The 21,490-nt window shown below is 37.5% G+C and overlaps 1 protein-coding gene across 1 annotated transcript in view; it reads right to left on the reverse strand.

Moving 5' to 3' along the window:
- Nucleotides 1-21,490, reverse strand: part of LOC144963381 (dystonin-like) — a 281,117-nt gene that overhangs the window by 90,577 nt on the left and 169,050 nt on the right. The window contains exons 29-32 of the mRNA XM_078897353.1: nt 20,849-21,008; nt 20,315-20,398; nt 11,831-12,043; nt 262-10,437 (exon numbers count right to left, since the gene is read on the reverse strand). Of these exons, the coding sequence (XP_078753479.1) occupies nt 262-10,437; nt 11,831-12,043; nt 20,315-20,398; nt 20,849-21,008 (10,633 nt within the window). The remainder of the gene's footprint in view (nt 1-261; nt 10,438-11,830; nt 12,044-20,314; nt 20,399-20,848; nt 21,009-21,490) is intronic.

The raw sequence follows: 21,490 nt of genomic DNA on the forward strand, positions 1-21,490 counted from the left end.
GATATATGAACCATAAAGTGCCTCTTGCTTGCAAGAAATCAGCTGTAATTGTAATCAATCAAAACTTTTGCAATTTTGTGACAAAAAATGACATCTCATCTGTGGAGTAAATACAAGTTTGATTATGCATACTAAATAGCAATTATAATTTCACACATAAAAAAAGGGTAATATCAAAAAGCCACTTTAATTTCACATTTCATAATTTAAGGTTTAAATTCGCTTTTTTTTAGAGATTACAATTCAATAAATAGTACTCACTGAATAGCTCGGTGTAGATGAAGAGGATCTGTCAAAGCTGCTGCTTAAATCATCTGGACTGTGACTGCTGACTAGAGGATCTGAGTTTTTCAGATCAACCTTATCCTCTCTGAAAATACCAGGCATACTGTTGCTATCAGCCATGGTATTTGCACTGTCAGTCATTCTCGATGACGGAGCTGCCATGTTCACTTCAGCAACACGCTTGGACATCATTGGGGCAAAATCCTCTCTTTTGGTTAAAATTTCCTGTTTTCCATCAGCATCGTCGAGATTTTCTCCAAGTTTTAACGAAGGCTTGATGTAGCCTCTCTGTAAAGCCTGACTCACTGTGACTGTCTCTTCTGAATGAGGATCTGTAAACATGGCTTTGGCAGTGTCGATGTAACCCTGACGGACAGCATCTGCCAAAGTAAGACTGTCAGGCCTCGCCACTTTATTCCAGATGCTGTCTGAAGATGTATCCGTTGAATTATCCGTCGGATCACTGACACTTGGACTCACAAAGTCACAAAGTAGGGCCTGATCCAAAGGCATGGTTTTCCCTGATACTGGGTCATGGAAAAGACCAGAATCACTATCTACCAGTCCACTTTGAATGGCATCATCCAGGGTCATTTTATTTTCATCTCCGACAACATTTACTAATCCTCTTCGTTCTGCTTCATTCAAACTTAATTTTTCTCCTGATTTAGAGTCGACTATCTCATTGTAGTTTGACGCACTGGTTGGGGCAACACCATCCTTCAGCATGACAATGGATGAACCACTGGCTTTGCTTCCATGAGCTCCGGCAATGGGTGACAAGTAACCCTCTTCCAAAGCACTTTCAATGGAAATGGAGTCCCCTGTCATGCTGTCGTAGAACAGACAATTATCTGGATCAATGATGCCGGTTTGTAGCGCACTCTTAAAACTGTAAGTCATTCCATCCTCGTTGATCCCTTTGTATGTGAAAGGCCTCCCATCAGATGCCACTATCATTCCTGTTCTTATCGCTTCATCCACATTATACATCTTCTGGGAGGCTTCATCTAAAAAAGTACCGGCGTTTGGGTTCATCAGACCTCTTCTCATCGCTTCTCTAAATGTGAGACTTTGACTGCTATGCAAGTCAGCTGCCATAATGTAAGGAGATTTATTCTTTTCTTCCGAAATAATAAGTCCTTCTTTTAAAGCATCTGACAGTGGAACAACTTCACCCGTTAAGGTATTTCTATATTTTCCAGTGGGATCCAAAATACCTCTGTCGACTGCAGTTTCCGGACTTATCACTTTAGCATTGTTGGTATCTATGACTCCTGTGATATTGTAAGAGCCTGCTGGTTGTTTAGACATGACTGTTGTTTGAGATTTGGATACAGTTTCAATAGAACCAGTCACCAATCCTTGTTTCATTGCATCTTCCATTTTCATTTGAATTCCAGTGGCAGGGTTATTGAAAACAGTGCAATGTTCATCCACCAAACCTCTTCCAATAGCTTCTTCTAATCCTACATGTCTTCTAGTGATCGGGTCAACCACATTCAACACATTGATTTGTTTTGCATCCTTTTTCGTCTGTTCTGACAAAGGTTCAGAGGTATCTTTTCCTTCAATCAAACCTTCCTTCAGAGCTTCACGTAAAGGTTTTGCCCTGTTTGTATCATTATAAAGCCCAAGCTCTTCATTAATGATTCCTCGCTCTATTGCCTGAGAGATGGGGATTGATTCGTCTGTTCTGGGGTCTTTGACATCAGTGATGAGAATGCCATTAATGACAGCCACTTCCTGAGCTTTCTGCCCTTCCTCAACATCCGCACTGATAAGACCCTGTTCAATAGCACTGTCTAGAGAGATGTGTTCACCCGTCCTAGTGTTGATTACCTCCCCTTGGTCAGGATCAAAAATGCCTTCTCCAATAGCCTCTGACATGGTGATTTCTTTGCCAGTGGCTGGGTCAACGACGGATGTGATAGTCATAGATTTTTGCAAAATGGAAGTTATTACAGGTTCAGGGATGTCTGATTCTAGGGTGACCAAACCTTGCTTCACTGCCTCTGCTATCGGCATAGCCTTATTCTTTTCTTTGTCAAAGTATTCTCCTTTCTTCTTATTGATAACACCTGATCGAACAGCGTCCTTGCCAGACAAAGATACATTTTTCAAGGTATCAACAGCAGATCTTATCTTATAGTCTCCAACAGTCTCTGGTTCAGAGGGTCTCTTTGTGATGTTACCAGCTATGAGGCCATCCTGATATGCTTGTTGTAATGTAATTGGATCTAGACTAGCAGGGTCATTGTAAGTTCCAGACTTGAGATCTATCAGGCCAGAAGCCACAGCATCTGCTACAGCGATGTTCTTATTTTTCACAGGATCATAAACAGATAAAATATTTAATGCCTCTTCCTCCGGGTATTTAGCAGAATCGTCCTTACTGGGTTGTAAAAGTTTTGTTTCGTATCCTTTCACAAGACCCAGTTTGAGAGCTTCTCCCATAGGTATTTGCTCACCAGTTCTTTTATTGGTTACCGTACCACTGGAAGCATCAAGGACACCCTTCTCTATAGCCTGAGAAACTGGCAGTTCTCTGTTGGTAGCAGGGTCGATCACAGCCTGTACTTTGACCGAACTCATCTGAGTAATAGTGGAAAGCTGGGATTGTTGGTAGCTCTCCTTGGCAGTTGCAATGGGTTTGGCATCCACAAGACCATGTTGTATAGCCTCTTCCATTGGAATGAGAGAGGATGTTTGAGAGTCCTTGAAGTGTTTACCATCCTTATCAACAATTCCCAATCTCATAGCCTCTGATAAAGGCACGTTTCTGCCTCTTGCTGTGTCCATAACAGATTCAACTTGAAGTTTCTTAGCCTTCGAAAATGCCACCTCAGCCTGGAATCCTTCTTTCGTTGTTTCTTCTTTAGTGCTGATTTTATCAATGACTTCACATTGAATTTGGCCCGTGGTAGCAGCATCTGAAAGGCTCATGACTTTTCCTGTCTTCACATTCTGATAAGTTGCATCTTCCAAATTTATGATATTCTTTTTAATGGCTTCTGGCAGGGAAATGTCACGCTTGCTGATAGGATCATACACTGAATCAATTCTGATTTTCTCTGTTGTCTTTGAGAAAACACTACCCAAATCTCCACTCTGTGAGGCTGGTATTTCTTTCACAGATCCATCCTTTATACAGTCTTTCAAATCCTTTGCTATTCCAGTTCTTTCATCAAATAAATGACCATGGTCGTCCAACACTCCCTGTCTCAGAGCATCTTCTAAATTCATACTACGACCTGTTCTAGGGTCCACAACAGTGGCCGAATCTTTGTTGATGATTCCAGCCATAATGGCATCACTGACTTCCATTTCTTTGCCTGTGTCAGGATCTTTGAAGACACCAGTCTTAGGATTCAGGTATCCACTCGAGACAGACTCCATCAGAGTCATCGGGCCTGAAGATTTATCATTGGTGGGGATACTTTGCTCTTGCTGTGTTACTTCAAGCATATTTGGAGAGAGTTGTTTAACTGTCACAGCCTGGAATGTCAAATCAGGAGGATACTCACTCTCTTCGACTCCCTTATCTGACTTTTTATCGAGGAATGATGAGAAAGATTCTTTAGCAGCCATGGCAGTGGCGTATGGAGCACCAATAATAGCCAAAGCTCCCATTTTAGCAGCATCTTTCAATGACATTTTGTTCCTTCCAGATTCATCAATAAACTTGCCAGTCCTGGGGTCAATTCTCCCTTCTTCAATGCCTTCCTCTAGTGTAAAAATTTCTCCTGTTTTCACTTCATAAACAGTGAATTGGCTGTCCAGTTTTTCAAGGTCAACAGCTTCTTGGAAGGTAAGATTTGCTCCAGTCTGAGGATCATGGAATATTCCAGTTTTCTCATCAAAAACACCTTCTTCAATGGCTTCTGCCAGGTTCATTCCCTTGGATTTCTGATCAACAACTGGTGTTGATGTGTCAATAATCTGGTCTCTAATCGCATCCAAAAGGGCCACTCTGTTTCCAGAGGTTGGATCAATAAATTGCTGGCTTTCCAAATTGATAAATCCTTTATCCAATGCTTCTCCAAATGATAACCTCTTTGCTTCCGTCTCGGCTGCCTTTTCAGGTGACAGTCTGTTTTCTTTTTGTCTTGAAGCCACAGCTGTTGGAGCAACCAATCCATATTCAATCGCCGAAGCAAGAGGCATTGTTTCACCAGACAGTGGATCTGTAAATGTGCCTCTTCCTTGATCAACATAGCCCCTGGAAATGGCCTCATCCAATGTTAAAGATGGGTCTTTGGAGTTTAGAGCCTCTTGTCCTCCATTTCTAATGAGATCTTCATCTGGAATTAGACCTTGGAAATAAGCATCCTGGAGAGAGATTCTCTCTTTTGTGGCTCTTTGAATTAATTCTCCTTTCAGAGGATCAAATATCCTGGAACTCACAGCTTCGTTTAATGATTTTTGCTTGCCAGTCTGTGGATCAATAACTTGGGATCTATTTCCATCGATGGTGTTTCTTGCAATCGATTCTTTGACAGACATTTGGAGACCAGTCTTGGGATCAATGATTTGTCCAGTGACAGGGTTAAAAGCACCATTTTTGACTGCCTTATTGAGTGTGTAAGGTTCCTGTGTAGATGGTTTGGAATGTGCAATAGACTCTCCATTAGTATAATGAACAGCTCTCTCTGAGACAGAAGCCAATGCAGATGCTGTAGGCATGTCAATGAGTCCTTTCTGAAGGGCCTCGTCTACATTAAATACTTCTCCAGTTGTCGTATCAGCAATGGATCCTTTTTCCCAGTTTATGTGGATTTCTTGCGGAGACTGAGGCTGAGGAGTCGAACTTCTAGCTAAATCTTCGACAACTTCAGAATCCAAAAGTCCTTTCTGAACTGCCTCCGTCACTGTCATTCTCTGGCCAGTTAACTGATCAAACACAGTTCCACTTTCCCAGTTGATATCGACACTCTTCAGGTTAGATTTCTTGACAGGTTCAATCATGTCTTCTCTAATTGGCGTTCTGGGACTTTTCTGTACAGGTGAATCAGTAGAGTAAGGCGTGGATGGTCTTAGATCAAAGGTTTTGGGTGAATCTGACCTCCTGTCTGGACTTAAACTAAGGTTAAAGCTATTGTCCTTGGTTGGAGTTGGAGTAGCTTCCTGAATTTTAATAGCTACAGGGCTTGCCAGTCTCTCAGTGTTAAGCTTTTCTGGTGAGTGTTTGCCGTTTTGTCTCAGATTTCTTTCAACTGATTCATTCATGTCTCTGGAAACTACAGAAGGTCTGCTGGATTGTGTATTGAAGGAATCTTTTATGGACTCATTTGTTTTGGTTTTGTCTTTGATGGCATCTACTACCAGCTTTCCAGCCATAACAGGAGCTCCTGCAATTGCCAATAATCCAAATTTTAGAGCATCTGTTGGAGATAATTTTCTACCAGTTTCTTTGTCCACAATAGATCCCGATCTATCAACCAGACCTCTCATTAAAGCTTCATTTACAGGCACTTGTTCTCCTGTCTTTGTATCTAGGACAATGACAGATTCAGAATCTAAATCTCCATCCATGATAGCCTGTCTCAATGGAATTCTGTCTCCAGTCTTGTCTTCGATACACTCAGAATCAAGATCGTATTTATTCTGGACTAAACCTCGATCAATTGCTTGATGCAAAGGAACAACTGATTTATTTTCCGTGTCATAAACGTCAGCAGTATTTCCATTGATCAATCCTCTGGTCAAAGCGGAATTAAGAGGAATGCGTTTGCCTGACTGTGTATCTAAAACGGTGACCATAACACCATCAATGATGTTGCTATTGAGAGCTTTCTGTAGTGTGTATTTGTGTCCTGATTTTGGTTCCAAGAATTGCTTGGTGATTTTGTTGAACAGTCCTGCATGGACAGCATCAATAAGATTCAAAGTTCTCAAGTTAGCTGGGCATTCAGGGACAGCTTCCTCTGTCAATCCTGCACGTCTGATTTCAGCATTGTTCATTTTTCCACTTACAGGATTTAAGATCCTTTGGTCAATACATTCATTCAAACTTAACGTGTGTCCATTCACAGGCTCCTCCAAAGCTGGAAGGGTAGGATCTAAAACTCCATGCTGAATTGCTTCTTGAATTGTGAGCAGTTCTCCAGATCTGGGATCCCTGATTCGTTTTGTTTGAGGATTTATCAGACCCAACTTAGATGCTTCAATGTAGGAGATACCTTTCCCAGATGGTTTTTCTTTCTCTGGAGAACTCTTGACTTCTATTCTTGGAACACTATCCACTCTATCTTTTTCTACATCTGTGGAATAATGCAAAACTTCTCTAGCTTGAGATGAATCATCCATTGACTCATCATGTGCCATTGTCTTCTCCAGCTCCATATCCACTTTGGACCAAGTGTTAGGTGATTGCTTAGGAATGCGGGGTGTGCGAAGTTTAGCTTCTAGCATCTCCTCCTCAACCATGGATTTCTCCATTTCTTCTTGGTTTGAAACTTTGGACTCCAGAAGATATCCAAGCTCTTTTGCTTTAGGAAGACTAATCTCAAGGCCGGTTTTTGGGTTGCAGTAAACTCCTTTCTCCAAGTTAATGACACCATCTTTCAGGGCTTTATCGTACGAGATCACATCACGAGTTCTTGGGTCAATAACTGATGTGATATCTTTCAATGGGAATGCAGGAGTTGAAGCTGTGACTGAGCTTCTCATGGAATCTTCTTGAATGTTCCTTGATGTAACTTCTCCGTGAATGAGTCCTTTCTCCATGGCCATGGCTATTGTCATAGAAGTTCCATCAGGACTTTTATATGTTCCAGTCTTTGGATCAAGTACACCTGATTTCACAGCTTTGTCATATGAAATCATCTCCATTGAAATAGGATCTATGACGCTATTTATGCTCAGCGTAACAGTTTCTGTATGCACATCTTCTAAAAGAGTAGCCTCACATGCATCTTCCTCTTCTCCAATGTGAATACTTGATATTTCAGCCTTTTCCAGCTCATCTCCAGACTTGGCCTCAGGTGATTCTGCCAGCACAAGTCTTCTATCGATGGCATCCCCTACTGTCATAGATTCCCCAGTCTGAGGGTTGGTGTAAATTCCTTTAGTTTGATCCAATATCCCTTCTTCAATAGCCTTAGACACTGGTAAAATAGTGCCATTGCGTGGATCGACAACAGCTGTAACATTCAAAGTGGCGAGTTTGGTCGTTGTTATCTTATTTACATCTTCATCAACGTCTGTATTTACAGAAGCCAATTTTGCCATAATGAGACCCCTTTCAATTGCATCATGTATTGGTATTTTTTCTCCAGTTCTGGTATTTACATAAACTCCTTCAGTCTCATCGATAACACCTTCAGAGATGGCATCTGCTATGTTCATGTGTTTCTTTGAAACAGGGTGGACTACAGTTTTCAGAATGTATGATTTGGTCTCTCGCAATAATGAATCTGGATTTGTAACATCTGTGTCCAATTCTTCAACTATCACAAGTCCTTCACTTATAGCATCACTGATTTTCATTGGGCTCTTTCTGCCTCTTGGGTCTTGGAAATTGTAGAGCCCCCTTTCTTGATCTAAGATACCCTGTTTTATAGCTTCACTCACAGATAGTCTTTCTTTGGTATTTGGATGGATGACTCCTACAATGGAGAATGCTTTAGTTTCCTTAAGAGCTGCATCAGCTGCATTCCCTGAACTGGTTTCCTCAGCTTTGATGAGGCCCCGATCAATAGCTTCTTTGATACTCATTTTCTCATCTTTCCTTTTGTCGATATATTCACCTTTCTCTAGATTCACCAACCCTCTCTTCAGAGCATTCTCAACATCCAGCTCTCGTCCAGTTCTGGTGTCTTTGACTGCCAGTAGATTTATTTCTTTTACTTCTGAGATAACAGACTGCTTAACCAGGGGTTTGGCTACAGCTGTCATTGTGAAAGAATATCCAGCACTTGTTAGAGTCATCTGGCTGGATTCAAGTGTCTTTGAGCCTGGTTCAACGGGTATAGTCTTAGTTGTTTTTCCGGAGGTGTCTGTCATAAAACTCTCTGATAAAGCTTTACCAGTTTGCTTGTATTCCTTGGAGGCAGAAGGACCATCCGGCCAGTCTGTTGAGAGTTTGATTAGGCCTTTTCTTATAGCATCCTGAACAGGCATTTCTCTTCCAGACTGTGGATCTTTGAAAAATCCTGTGTTTTCATTTAAAAGGCCAGCAGATAAAGCCTCAGACAGTGGCACGGCATTTTCAGATCTACCAGAAGATTCCAGTTGGGTGAGGACAGTGGTTGAGGACGTCATACGACTAACCAATTTTAAGATTGTGTCCGCATCTGATGAAGACACAAGTCCTAATGCTGTTGCTTCTTGCATAGAGAGTTTTTCATTGCTTTGTGGATTTTCAACAGAGCCACTTTCAGGGTCGAGGATGCTCTTCTGTAATGCTTCAGTTATTGACAGATTTCTGCCGTTAGCATCGACAACGCTAGTTGGTTTACTAAGGTCTTTCACCAAATTTCTGTCCATTAAGCCTGCATTAGCAGCTTGCTGGAATGTCATCTCTCTTTTTGTCCTGTTGTCAACATATTGTCCTTGGGGTGTGATGATGCCCCGATTTAAAGCTTCTGAGAATGTTAAAACTTCACTGGTTCTTGGATCCTTTACACCACTTCTAGAGAATTCTATATCTTCTTGCACAAGCTTGACGGTTCCATTTTTAACAGCGTCCAATAGGGATTGCTGTCTGCCTTTACCAGATGAACTGTCTTTGAAGACACCGAAAGAAGTCATGATTCCTTTTTCTACAGCCTCTGTTACATTCATTGCTTTATTGGTCTTGGGGTCAAGAATGCATTTCTTTTCCTTGCTAACAACTCCTGAAGCAAGAGCTTGGCTCATGGGCATAATTTGTCCAGAGACAAAATCAAAAACATCACCTTCCTCTGTGATATTTCCATGGGTGACCAAGTCAGATAAAGAAGTTGCCGTCTTCACCATACCCCTCGTCATAGCAGTGGATAGCGATATGCTCTGATTTGTTGGTTTGTGGTAGAATGTTCCTTTGAAAGGATCTACCATTCCCTGACTTACAGCTTCTGTCAAACTGACATATTTTCCAGTGGTCAGATCTTCAATTTCCTCAAATGTTGGATTTATAAATCCTTTCTCCACTGCTTCCATTATATTCAGTTCAGTTCCGGTCGCAGGATTTGTCACTTTACCATTTATTTCACTGTAAAGTCCTTTCTCAATGACTTTACCTATGCTTAGGTCAGATTCCAGTCGAAGAGGCTCAGAACTTGCAAAAGTGGCCTGAGTGGAGGTAACGTTGGTAATTTCCACTTTCTCCCCAGCCAGCAGGCGTGAACAGGATTCTGATACAATACCTCTGGAAACAGCCTCTGACACGCTGATTTGCTCCCCAGCTGTCATATCCATGAAAACATTATCCCGAGGGTTGTACAGTTTCTTTTGGATGGCATCAATCAAAGACAGCTCTGCCCCAGAGTTTTGATCTTGAAGGCCACAAGGGGAGGTAAGTTGTTTTAAAAGGACTTCATCAATGAATCCTTTCTTGGCAGCCTGTTGTAGGCTTAATCGTTGTCGTGTTCCTAAATCATGGTACATTTTAGTCTTGGCATCGAGAACCCCTGTCTGGAGAGCTTCTACTAGAGTAACTTTCTGGGATGTTTGGCGGTTTAGAATGGCAGAAATGTTCAAGAGCTGGCCCCGTGGTATGACCTCTTCTCTTGTGATCGTGATCAAGGTTTGCTGGTTGGGTTTGGCAGTGAGTTTTAATCCGCTGACCATAGAAGTTGTTGACACAGTGGGTGTTAAAGATCTTGAGGTACTCGATGTGCTGCCTTCAAGAGCTTTTAGTGTCATAGAAAGTTCTGTGAGGCTTGTTCTATTTGGCTGGGATGAAGAAGCTTTCAGCTCTTCAGCTCTTCTAGGCACAAATGTGTCATTGGGCATGGCGGAAATGGTTTGTGAATTGGGAGTGGCTAGTGTAGGGTTGGCACGGGAGGAATTGATAATGCTGGAGCTGAGTTGGGATGAGGAAGGTTCGTCGAATTGGAGGGTAAAGAATTCCTTCATGTCATCGTCCAACAGCTGAGATGAACGTTTGGCTAGTTCAGCACGGAATGTACGCAACAATGGCAGATCTTCGTCAATGACCAATTGAAACTGTGGAAAGAGAGAGAGAGAGAGAGTCAGAAAATGACTTCAGTGTTAAGAGTAAGAGGGAAGAAAGAAAAAAATGAGGTGCAGAAAAGATGATGATGATAGATTAAGATGATGATCATGATGGCTGTGGTAGTGGTGTTAGCAGTGGTGGTAGAATTAGTAGTAGTAGTAGTAGTAGTAGTAGTAGTAGTAGTAGTAGTAGTAGTAGTAGTAGTAGTAGTAGTAGTAGTAGTAGTAGTAGTAGTAGAGTGAGAGAGTAGGAGGTGGAGGTGTGGTGGTGTGGTGGTGTGCAGTAGTAGTAGTAGTAGTAGTAGTAGTAGTAGTATTTAGTAGTAGTAGTAGTAGTAGTAGTAGTAGTAGCAGTAGAGTAGTAGTAGTAGTAGTAGTAGTAGTAGTAGTAGTAGTAGTAGTAGTAGTAGTATAGAACAGCAGTAGTAGTAGTAGTAGTAGTAGTAGTAGTAGTAGTAGTAGTAGTAGTAGTAGTAGTAGTAGTAGTAGTAGTAGTAGTAGTAGTAGTGGTAGTAGTAGTAGTAGTACTAGTAGTAGTAGTGGTAGTATTAGCAATGGCAGCTGTGTCACTCTGTGGTTACAGGGAGCTTATCAGGGACAAAGAAGTAAGTGAAAGAATCAGTGTTTATTATTTCCCTTAACACAGCGAACACTATTAAGAGGACAGAATACGTGTAAACACTATTTTTTTGTAGGGCTCAATGGCTTCTATCTATGACTGAACATAACTTGCAAAATCATATGGTTAATCAAGGGACTAAATTTGGTAGATAGTGCATTCACTCAAACAGTATTGGAAACTCGTTCGAAAATACAAACGTAGAAGCTCAAGAATACTACAGATATGAAAATGTGTGTATGAGACAGTGGCAGACAAAGCAGAATTAAAAATCAGCTTACCTCGAGTGGGCTGAGTTTGTTTTTTTAATGTCTTTTTTTTTGTTTTTTGTTTTTTACTCTTTCCAACACATCTTTCATATATTATTTATAGTTGAGATTTTATGTAGCGCAATATCTACTAAATGTGCTCAAAACGCTTCACAAAGGGTCCCTGACCAACAGTAACACGTAACATGTAGAATGAGACATGATGCCCATTAGGCGATATTACAATTTTTCCGACAAAGACAATGCTGTTCATGACCAGGTACTCATTTTATACCTGAGTATGGTAAGAGTGAGAGAATGTGGGCAAAGAGCCTTCTCTAAGGACTCAACTATGTGTCAAGCGAGGCTCAAACCCTAGGACCTTCCGATCCGAAAGTGAAACCCATGCCACAAGACCACATAGCCGCATATTAATCTTACACTAGTTATTTTTTATATATTTTCACGAATAATGAAATCATTCCAATACTGGTATCGTATCATTCCCACAACTTACATGCATATCTGAATAGGAGAGGGTTGTTGTAATCTGTTTGAGTCGGATCGTAGCCCAATCTACAGCCTCCATGTATTTCTTATTCAGCTGATCCAAGTCTTCCATTACGAGATCTGTGCCATCTTGACCTCGTGATTTCTTGGAACGACTGTCTGTGTTATCTAAGGGCTGGCCGATACTGTCTTTGAACTGTTTAAGACGCTTATCAGCCAACTGTTAGGAATGATCAGATGAGAGATGGAAATAAATGACAATGTTTAAAGGAGAAAATTTGAAGTCAAGAATCAATTTATATTGTTAAAAAAAAAAGCATATGAAAAATATTCAAAAAGCCATAAATTTTTCTGAAATGTCAAAAGTTTAAGTTCGTAAGCAAAGTAAGCTTAATAAGACGGGTTTTACACTGAATGAAGAACACAGCTGCAATGCATGATGGTTGACACAGGGGTAGTATTCAAAGCGCGGGTAATGAATTTAAGCTGGACCTCAAGGGGAAGAATGGGATGAATGAAGGATGTGTAATGACTTGGTGTATTTATCAGGCAACACAGCACACAATGGGTGGTCGTATAACAATGGTTGTAGATTGTATGGAATGGTGCCAGACACAAAAAAAAATACCCAAAGAAAACAACTGAAATTGATGTGATTCAAAACCTTGGCATATATAAAGAAACCAATAAATCAATACGAAAAGAGTCCGATAAATTACAAACTAGGCAGTTATGGTATCGACATTTTATATTCCTACATCTAATTTTGACAGTAGTCTTTACTCTTTTTCCCCCCAGATACGGTGCATTTAAAGAATAACCTATTAGCTGGTTTGACGTTTTTCAGCAACAATGAAATCATTGAAATCTTTAAATACAGAATACAGACAAACAAAAAAGCCCCAGATTTTTCTTTTTCTTTGGAATACATTGTCAGTAACAGTCTGACTGATTCAGTTGCTTTTTCTGAGGAAGAAGATGATCAGCAAACATCCTTTGTCTGGTTGAGAAGATAAATCATTACAAATCTATGGACTATCTCTAGTCATATAAGTACACCTTTCTCAGCGTGTATATCTATTATCTATCTTAGTAATTTCTTAGTTCCAAAGGTCTGATACTTGGAGACACTAGAAAAATTCTATCGTGGGACAAATATGAAAATAATGAAGAATTATACACACCAAACAATGAAAATTCATTCACACTTCGACAGGCAATCACTTCAGAGGGAATTTGAATTAACTAATTTAGCTGGATAAGAAGGTTTTTCCCTTTTTTAAAGAAGAGAGCAAAGCGTAGAAAAGTGGGATAAAAAAAAAAAAGAGAGCAAGAAAATGAGTTGATGACTTGGAGAGGGAGATGTAACAATGTGTCAAACGTGACAGCATGTGGAGATGATGCATTCACTATAATACCAACATTTTGAAAACAACCTTGTACTCAGAACATAGAATGTATCAAACCGAATGAGGTAATTTTCTTAAACATTTTTAAAGGTTTCTCTTTCATCTTCCAATTAAATATAACAGGAAATATCCATACGGCAATTTGATTCAGTGAATGGTGACATCAGCCAAGATAAAGAACAGAGAGAGATCACAGCACATCATGTTATAAAAGACATTTGTGAGGGTGCAAAGTCGTCCGTGTTTCCCTTATAATTTTTTTCTTTTCTTAATCAGTTGTGGGTTAAGGTGAAATAAGAGAAAATTAGTTTGTGCAATATAACATAAGTGTTAAAAGTTCAAAAATGAAACTTATAGAAAAGATGTTAACTGTTCTTTCTTTCATATTTCTTTTTTCTTGTGAGATAGAGTGTTAGATTATTGTGCATGATGGAAGAGAAAGGTAGGTAACTGCTGATAGTAATCTCTTCTAAAAGAGCAAAAGCCATGGACTGAATGCAACAGAAATTTTTTCAAAGCCTCACCACTATCAGTTTTTCTAAGTATGTGAAAACGGTGAAATGACAAATTTTTAATTATCCGATTGAGAATCCACTATGGTAGAATGAACCTGTTCAATTTTACTGATATTACGAGGAAGGAATTCTGTCTCATTATAGATTTTATAAATGTAAAGCCTGCAGAATTTAAAACACTTCTGTCAATGATAACTTCTGATTTCTTTAATATCGTGGAAGCCTTAAATATAAACTGTGAACTCAAGATTTATGTTAGGACAGTTCTCATACAGAATCGCATTTCTAAAATTTGAATAGCTGAAATTCGAATATCCATTTGTTTTCAAATCTCTTTGTCCAATTGCATCGAATAAGCTTCAAAATGTATGGGACTATATTTGAATTATCTGTTATAGAAAAATAATCATCTATTACTTTTCTTTTTTTTTTTTATTTAAACACGATAGGAATACTGGAAATCCATGTTTAAATTGCATATCAATCTGAATTTCCAATCGATAAAGCTCTATGGGATTTGAATTCAGTGAATGTGGATATTAACCAAGATATAGAAAAGACTGAGTTGAGGTGGACCCACAATGTAGATTGAAATGATTCCTTCTTCATATTTTAACAATTTTGAAATGACGGAAATAGAAAAGAGCCAGAGGAAATCAAAGAATTGAAATATCACAGTATTTGGATGTCAAAACAGGGACTGGGACCCAATTGGAACAACACCCTTCATCTAGATGTTAGAGACAGGCTGGTATGCTGTATAGTCACCTAGAACAACTACAAAAGACGTCTAACGTCTACGTCATGGCACAAGACCGAAGGGCTACAGCCCAGGTGGTCGCTGGTTCGGATAAGTAAGTAAGTAAAAGACAGGCTGGTAAGCAAATTTTGGAAATACATTGAATTGCATTTTGCCAAAAGATTTTATATCTCCTTCTTTGCAGCGCTGCACTGTGGCTTATACCTGGGTTATTCCAGTCTTCCCTTGGAATCAAACCTAGAGACTAATTCCCCCTACATGATAAATAAATGGAATTTTATTTATTTATTTATTTAGTTATTTGTAAAGGCAAAATTAGACGACGGATTCTGATCAAATATTTTAAATGACAGAAGTGCAACCTATCCAACTGTGGTGCTTAATAAGTGAGCATACAGATATAACTGACAGTGGGGACAATATTGTTACAATTTTGCAGACCTATTTCAATGTGACAAATGGAGCCTTATTACGTTGATCAAAAATATTATCATACTCTTTTTTCCCTAACTTATTTGTAATGTCCAATTGTGGAATGAAAACGCTAAAGTTTAAAAGTTATGAAAAAAAAATCAAGGATAATAGATCACAAATCCCATCTAAATGTGACAAATAAAACCAAGAGAAAGAAATTAATGACTTGAACAACAAAAATTGATCAGAATACCTCAGTCACTGTCTGCAACAGAGAACTAAAGTTTTGAACTCATATTTTAAAAAGTAAGAAACAAAAATGAATTTAACAGCTTCGATAAAGAACAAAATACCAAACACAGAATGTTTTGGGCTTAAAACCCTTCTCCAGCCAACAATAAAAACATTAACAGAGTTCTCTGTCGTCGATCTGGAATTTAGTAATGTATTAATGTTTTTATCGGTTTTTTTTTTGTTGTTGTTGGCTGAAGAAGGGTTTTGAGCCCGAAAGTTACGTGTTTGGTCTTTTGTTTTTTTCTGAAGCTATTAGATTCATTTTTGTTTAAAGCTTTTTACAGTCCACAGCTTCTAGTAGCTTCGTATCACTTTGAACTCAATTTTAATATTTTTATATAGCAGGTCTGTGATTCACTTCAAAGCTCGAGTGGGGAAAAAGTTGTATTTTTGGTACTACTGTAGACTTGAAATACATTGTTTATCATGCTATAAACGATTGCCACATTTGTCATAAGAACCAATGCACTGACTGAAATAACTGAACACTATTGGCCGTATATCTCTGATATTACACGATATACAGATATTAAGAGCGATTGCCGATTTATAAACCTTAAAACTGATCAATCACAACATACTAAGAGCGATTGTTGATTTATAAACCTTAAAACTGATCAATCACAACAAGAGAATTTTTGTAGTTAACATAGAAATGATTTAAATCTGAAAGCATTTCACACACCAAACCACAAGGATTATAATTAGTCATCAGACAACCTTTTGTTATGTTAGTATGAATAATGGGTGGATGGTTTTTAAAAACAACTTGGTGTTCTGTCTATTGATACACAATAAACAAAAAGACAATATCCTTCAAATCTCAACAACTAACAATCAATGAAAGGGTAGTCGATGTTTATAAACAAATTACAAAGAAAATGTCATGATAATCCTAAGTATTAAATATGATGTGAGTGTTTTTTGCTTTACTTTTGTTTTTAAAATCCCATAATGAACCTACAAAAATGAAAGACTAAAATAAAAGAAAGAAAAAAAAAAGAAGAGAAAGAACACGCCATCTACAAACCATTTATCTACCATGCATCATGCACAGGAAAGACATACGAAATGTGAAAGATAAAAAAAACTTAAATACAACCAAATTTAGTAAGTTATGAAAAACCATTTTAAAGACAAAGACTTTATAGTTATGCACACATTGTGAGCGGTTGAAAAATAACACCATTGTAAAAATAATTCACATTATTGCAGTCCTAAAGATGTGATTACTAAAATTGTGCAAAGATTAATATTATTATCGCTTTCTTTTTTTTCTTCTTTTTTTTTTTTTGGCTGACAAAGTACCTAAAGGATTTGACAAAGTGAATGGTAAAATGATGAATTAGAATGGAGTAGGAGGGATGGGTGGATGGATGGATGGGGGTGGGGAGGGAACAGTTGATTCACAATGAGACTTAAAGGAGGGAAATTGAAGGGGAGAAGATGATATCATGCACAGCAGCTATGTAAAGTTCAGAGGAAATATTCTGCTCTACAATAGCAAAACACACTTCTTTCTTTTCAATTTTTAAATAACGTATCAATAGATTTAAGATGACCCGTTACTTGTCAATGCGTTTTAACCTCTCCTTACCAACTTCGGGAAAATCGTTACATTCGTTACGATTTAATGAACATTTTTCTTTTTCAGATTTACTTTGTAAATCACAAAATTTGGAGAAAAATCTTTGTTATAGCCATTAGAACTTGATGCTGTTTTGTAAAGCTTGTTTTTCTGTACAACATTATGTACAGTCCCCTTTATTTCTGATTAAAGTATTAAGAAATCAATTTTTGTCTTGAATAGCTATGATATTTTGGAAAAATCCTGAAAAAGGTCGGTAAGGAGAGAGAGTTAAATCTGACTTTCATCAAATCTTTTTAAACACTATTCGATTTAAGTTGTTTTTTTTTGTGTGGATAGGTTCCTGGTCAACTTTATCTGCTGATAAAAAAAAAATAAAAAAACCAACAAAAACTGCCTTTTGGGGCCAAAAAAAAATGTTTTCTGTATTGCAGGGCAGTATTATAGGTAATGAGATGATTCAAACTTACAATATTTTATTCATCATACAGAAATCTTAAAAGTTTCAATGTCTTTAAAATGTTATATGACAAGGATTATGAAGTTTAGCAAGTTGATTGTTAATAAAGCTTGAAATTAAATATATGCGATATGGCAGAAATTAAATTGCTTTTCCCCCCTCCCCTTTTTAAATTTAATCCATAATAAATAACTTCTATATAAGATTAATTCAATTTCTAGACAATGGCCACAAAAATGGAATCAGATCTTTAATTCATCCAATCCAGTAAATTCTTTATAATCTTCATATGTCTATCGGATAATAAGATAGATAGTAATAATAAAAAAGCTTTCGAAACTTGCAATATTGTTTACAATACGATACATGTAAAGAAATCCATTTTCTAGGCCATTAATCTAGTGTTGAAAATTCCCAGAATTCAATACTTACTCAACAGTCAATATCGTTTTTTTTTTTTTTGCCGTGCAGAAACGTGCAGTCATGGACCAAAAACGATATCAAAACAATGGGGGGAAACACGGAAGCAGTGCAGCAACAAAATAGAATGAATGATTTCAAAATAATAATTAATCAACTGGAGGAGAAAGAGAGCGGCGACAAAATATTAGATGGGGGTAAGGATCAGAAGCATTCAACAAAAATGAAACAGGGGGATACTCGTGCAGATGGGGAACGGCTGGGCGCAATGCATTGTGGGAGAAAGCGGTTTGCTCAACACTCGCAGTAAAAGGCTAAGATGCAACATAGGAAAATTCTGCATGAAAAGAAAACAAGCTTTTATCAAAATGCAGTTTCAGTATCTGATATATTTTTTTTTCTTTTCTTTTCTTGTCTTCATTGGCTGCCATTTTGTTCTTGGTTGAAGAAAAGAAGCAAGATGGCCCATGGGTCATGGGTAGTTTTTCAATTCGAAATTCAAAATTTAATCAAAGGCTGTTATCAAGGATAAAGGCAGAAGCATTATGAGGTATTGTATTTATACATTTGTATTTCTTTCAACTGGAAGAAATCATATTGAGTATTGTGAATAAAATAAACATTGAACGTGATTAACAGCAGAGATAGTAAAGAAACACCTTAATGACATATTTAGTTAAATGCAGGCATCATTGATATATAAGTATATCAGATTTTTTTTAAAAATCTGTTGCCAAACGATATTGCATATATATAAAAGAGCATTTTCAAATAAATAGGATTCTGACCCATGTTGTAAATATTCACAACAGCAGCAGCAACTAAATTGTCTAAAATTGCAGAAAATAAAATAAAAACAAAAAACAAGTTAAATCAGTCAGCAGCAATAAGGTAATCAATTTGGCAAATTTCCATCATTGTGAAATGAAGAAATAACAAAAACAAAACTGGAATTGAGCTCTTTAACTACAAGCAAAACCAAAGAGAGGTTTGTGTAAGATAACAACAGCATGTCATAAACAATTACATCTATTAGACTCTTCCATTCAATTATCATTAATATTATTGTTTACCCATTCAAAATTAGGAATGCTAAAATCAATTTAACCCTTTATCGACAGGGTTTGGTTTCAATCCAATACGACATTATGTCAATTTTTTCATCCCCAAAAGCAGCTACATCAATGTGATCTTACTTCATTTAAGTCAAAAGTCATATCGTTGTTCTGCTCACTTAATACATTGTTGAAAACAGTTAAGCTTCTAGTTATGCCTTTTCATCACAAAATCATGACATTGACGTGATCAAACTTCGTTAAACCCAAAGTCACATCACTGTTCTGCTCACTTGATATATTGGTGAACAGAATTAAGCTTCCAGTTATAACAAGTTGGATAGTGGAAGAAATTACAACCTATTTAAAAAATAAGTCTCGCTGTAAACAAATTAAAGGAATCCATACAAAACATAGTCACAGTCAATCAGTTTTATTACATATTGGGTAACAGGAGATTAGAGGGGATGGTACAACCAATGTTTTAAAATCGTATTCAAATCTTTATGCCATATCCAAATTATTTTTTTACAAACTGTTACAGCTACTACTACCATGTAAATAAATATACACACCAAAATGTGAGTTCAAATATGTTAGAAGTAGAGCCTTTAAAAAAAAAACCTACATTAATATACTCAGCACACATAATTACGTTAATATACTCATAATTGAATGAATTTCCATTAAAACATGCATCTCATTTATCATGTGATCGGTTTCCCTTTTTCTCTATCTATGAGATATACCAGGCACTTTGATTTTCAGTTTGATTTTCAGATTGTTTAATTTTCTCATTTCTACACGAATGTGAAAAAGAAACCCTCCAATTTGTTGGATTTTTATTCATGTCATATGCAATGGAGTTGATCTATATCATACTGTTACCTAAAAAACCCACATGGTATCTGGTGAGATTTATGTCTGACTGTAAATGTATAGTCATGGTGACATTATAATTATTTATCCTTCTTCGTGGCTCATATAGCGCATTGATGGACATTGTTTTACAAGGCTTGTTTTGTATTTTTATGGCGTGAATAAATTATAAAAATCTGGCATATTAAATTATAATTGTGATTCCTGATTGATATATCAAAGTTTCACTGTGACGATATGAAACTATAATTTTGAATACATATATACAGTAAAAAGTAGTTCCCTGTAACAGCTTATAAACTATAAAATCTATATTATCATCATATCCCATGCTGTCGAAAGGAATTAATGAAAAAGAACAGGTGCCACAACCTTATTATGATATCCATACACACACACACATCATATTTTTCTCTCATTGAACAACTATCTATTCAATTAATAACTATTTTATTCAAATTCTTCTTCTTCATATATTTAGGTTCAAACACAAGCAAAATATGTTCTGGTTCTTTGAATAACAATTCATCTAAAACATTAAAGAAAAACTTTGAATACAAAGCATAACAGTTCAGTGTAAAGTAATCGATACCAAAAAGAATTTTGGATGTCAACACAAGGCAACATGAGCAGGGGGGGGGGGGGGGGGGGGGGAGGGGGAAGCAGAAGTAAGGACAACCAACCAATGAAGACTTACCTTGGCTTCCCGGATGTATTGGCCTCCATGTCGGTTGACTGCTTCTATTTGATGCCGTCTCTCTCCCAAACCATTGAATATTGCCTGGGTTGTTATAATAGTCATTATATACATGATGATGATGATGATGATGATGATGATGATGATGATGATGATGATGATGATGATGGTGATGGTTGATGATGATAAGATAAGATAAGTAAAGATAAGATGAACTTTATCTATTTTAGGAAATTTACACTAGGCATTGCCATATATTAATGGATTATTTAAAATAATTAAGTAAATAATAATAAAAAGAAAATATAATGACATAGAAGTAAAAGAACAAAAAGCTTGATGATGACGATTTGATGAAGATGATAATGATGATGATAGTTATGGTGATGATGTCCACAAAGAAGGTGATAATATTAAAAACAAATACAATAATAATGATGATGATGCCCTACAAATGACCAAATTTGCAATAAACAGGTATCATACTAATTTTTTTAAAAGACCTGTGAGGTATCATCTCGCTGTCACCCTTACCATGGTGGGTTCCAGCTGCAACCTGGCATCCACCTCGTCTCCATTCAAAGCAGGTTGTGAGGCAATCCTCTTATCCATTTGCTTACTCCAGTCTTGCTCGGCAGCCAATCCATTGTGGTACAAGGATAGCAAATCTTGGCACGAGCTGACACTGCGTAACCTGTTGAAAGAAATAAATAGCCATCGCCAGAATTGCAGGATTACTTTGCCAAGATCAAAAACATTTTTATAAATTAAATAAAGGAATACCTCTAAGGTGAGATCGGATCATAATTGGTTTCAGTAGTCTGATGTCACGCCGCCCGGCAAGGGTGGCCATCTTGGTTCTAAACAAAGAAAATCATTACTTTTTATTCTTCATGCTGGCTAGAACTTTTCATATGCCTTGTGATCAGCATGTGTAAAAGTCAAAACATGATCAAATTTATGAGTTTTTTTTCCTCTGGATATGCTTTTATGCTCGCCAGGGAACTATTTCATACGGGCGTCCACCATTGATCCGATAGTTTAGAGCCAGTGTTACTAAGTTACCATGCGTCATTAGGAAGGAAGTGACGTTACGACTGTTGAAGAGTATTCCATTGATGCTACAATATAAGCATATTCCATCACCGATTAAGGAGATATGCACCGTGCTACCAG

This window comes from Berghia stephanieae, chromosome 1, assembly GCF_034508935.2.
Source record: "Berghia stephanieae isolate SIO BIC M18660-M18661 chromosome 1, UCSD_Bste_1.3, whole genome shotgun sequence".
Classification (NCBI taxonomy): domain Eukaryota; kingdom Metazoa; phylum Mollusca; class Gastropoda; order Nudibranchia; family Aeolidiidae; genus Berghia; species Berghia stephanieae.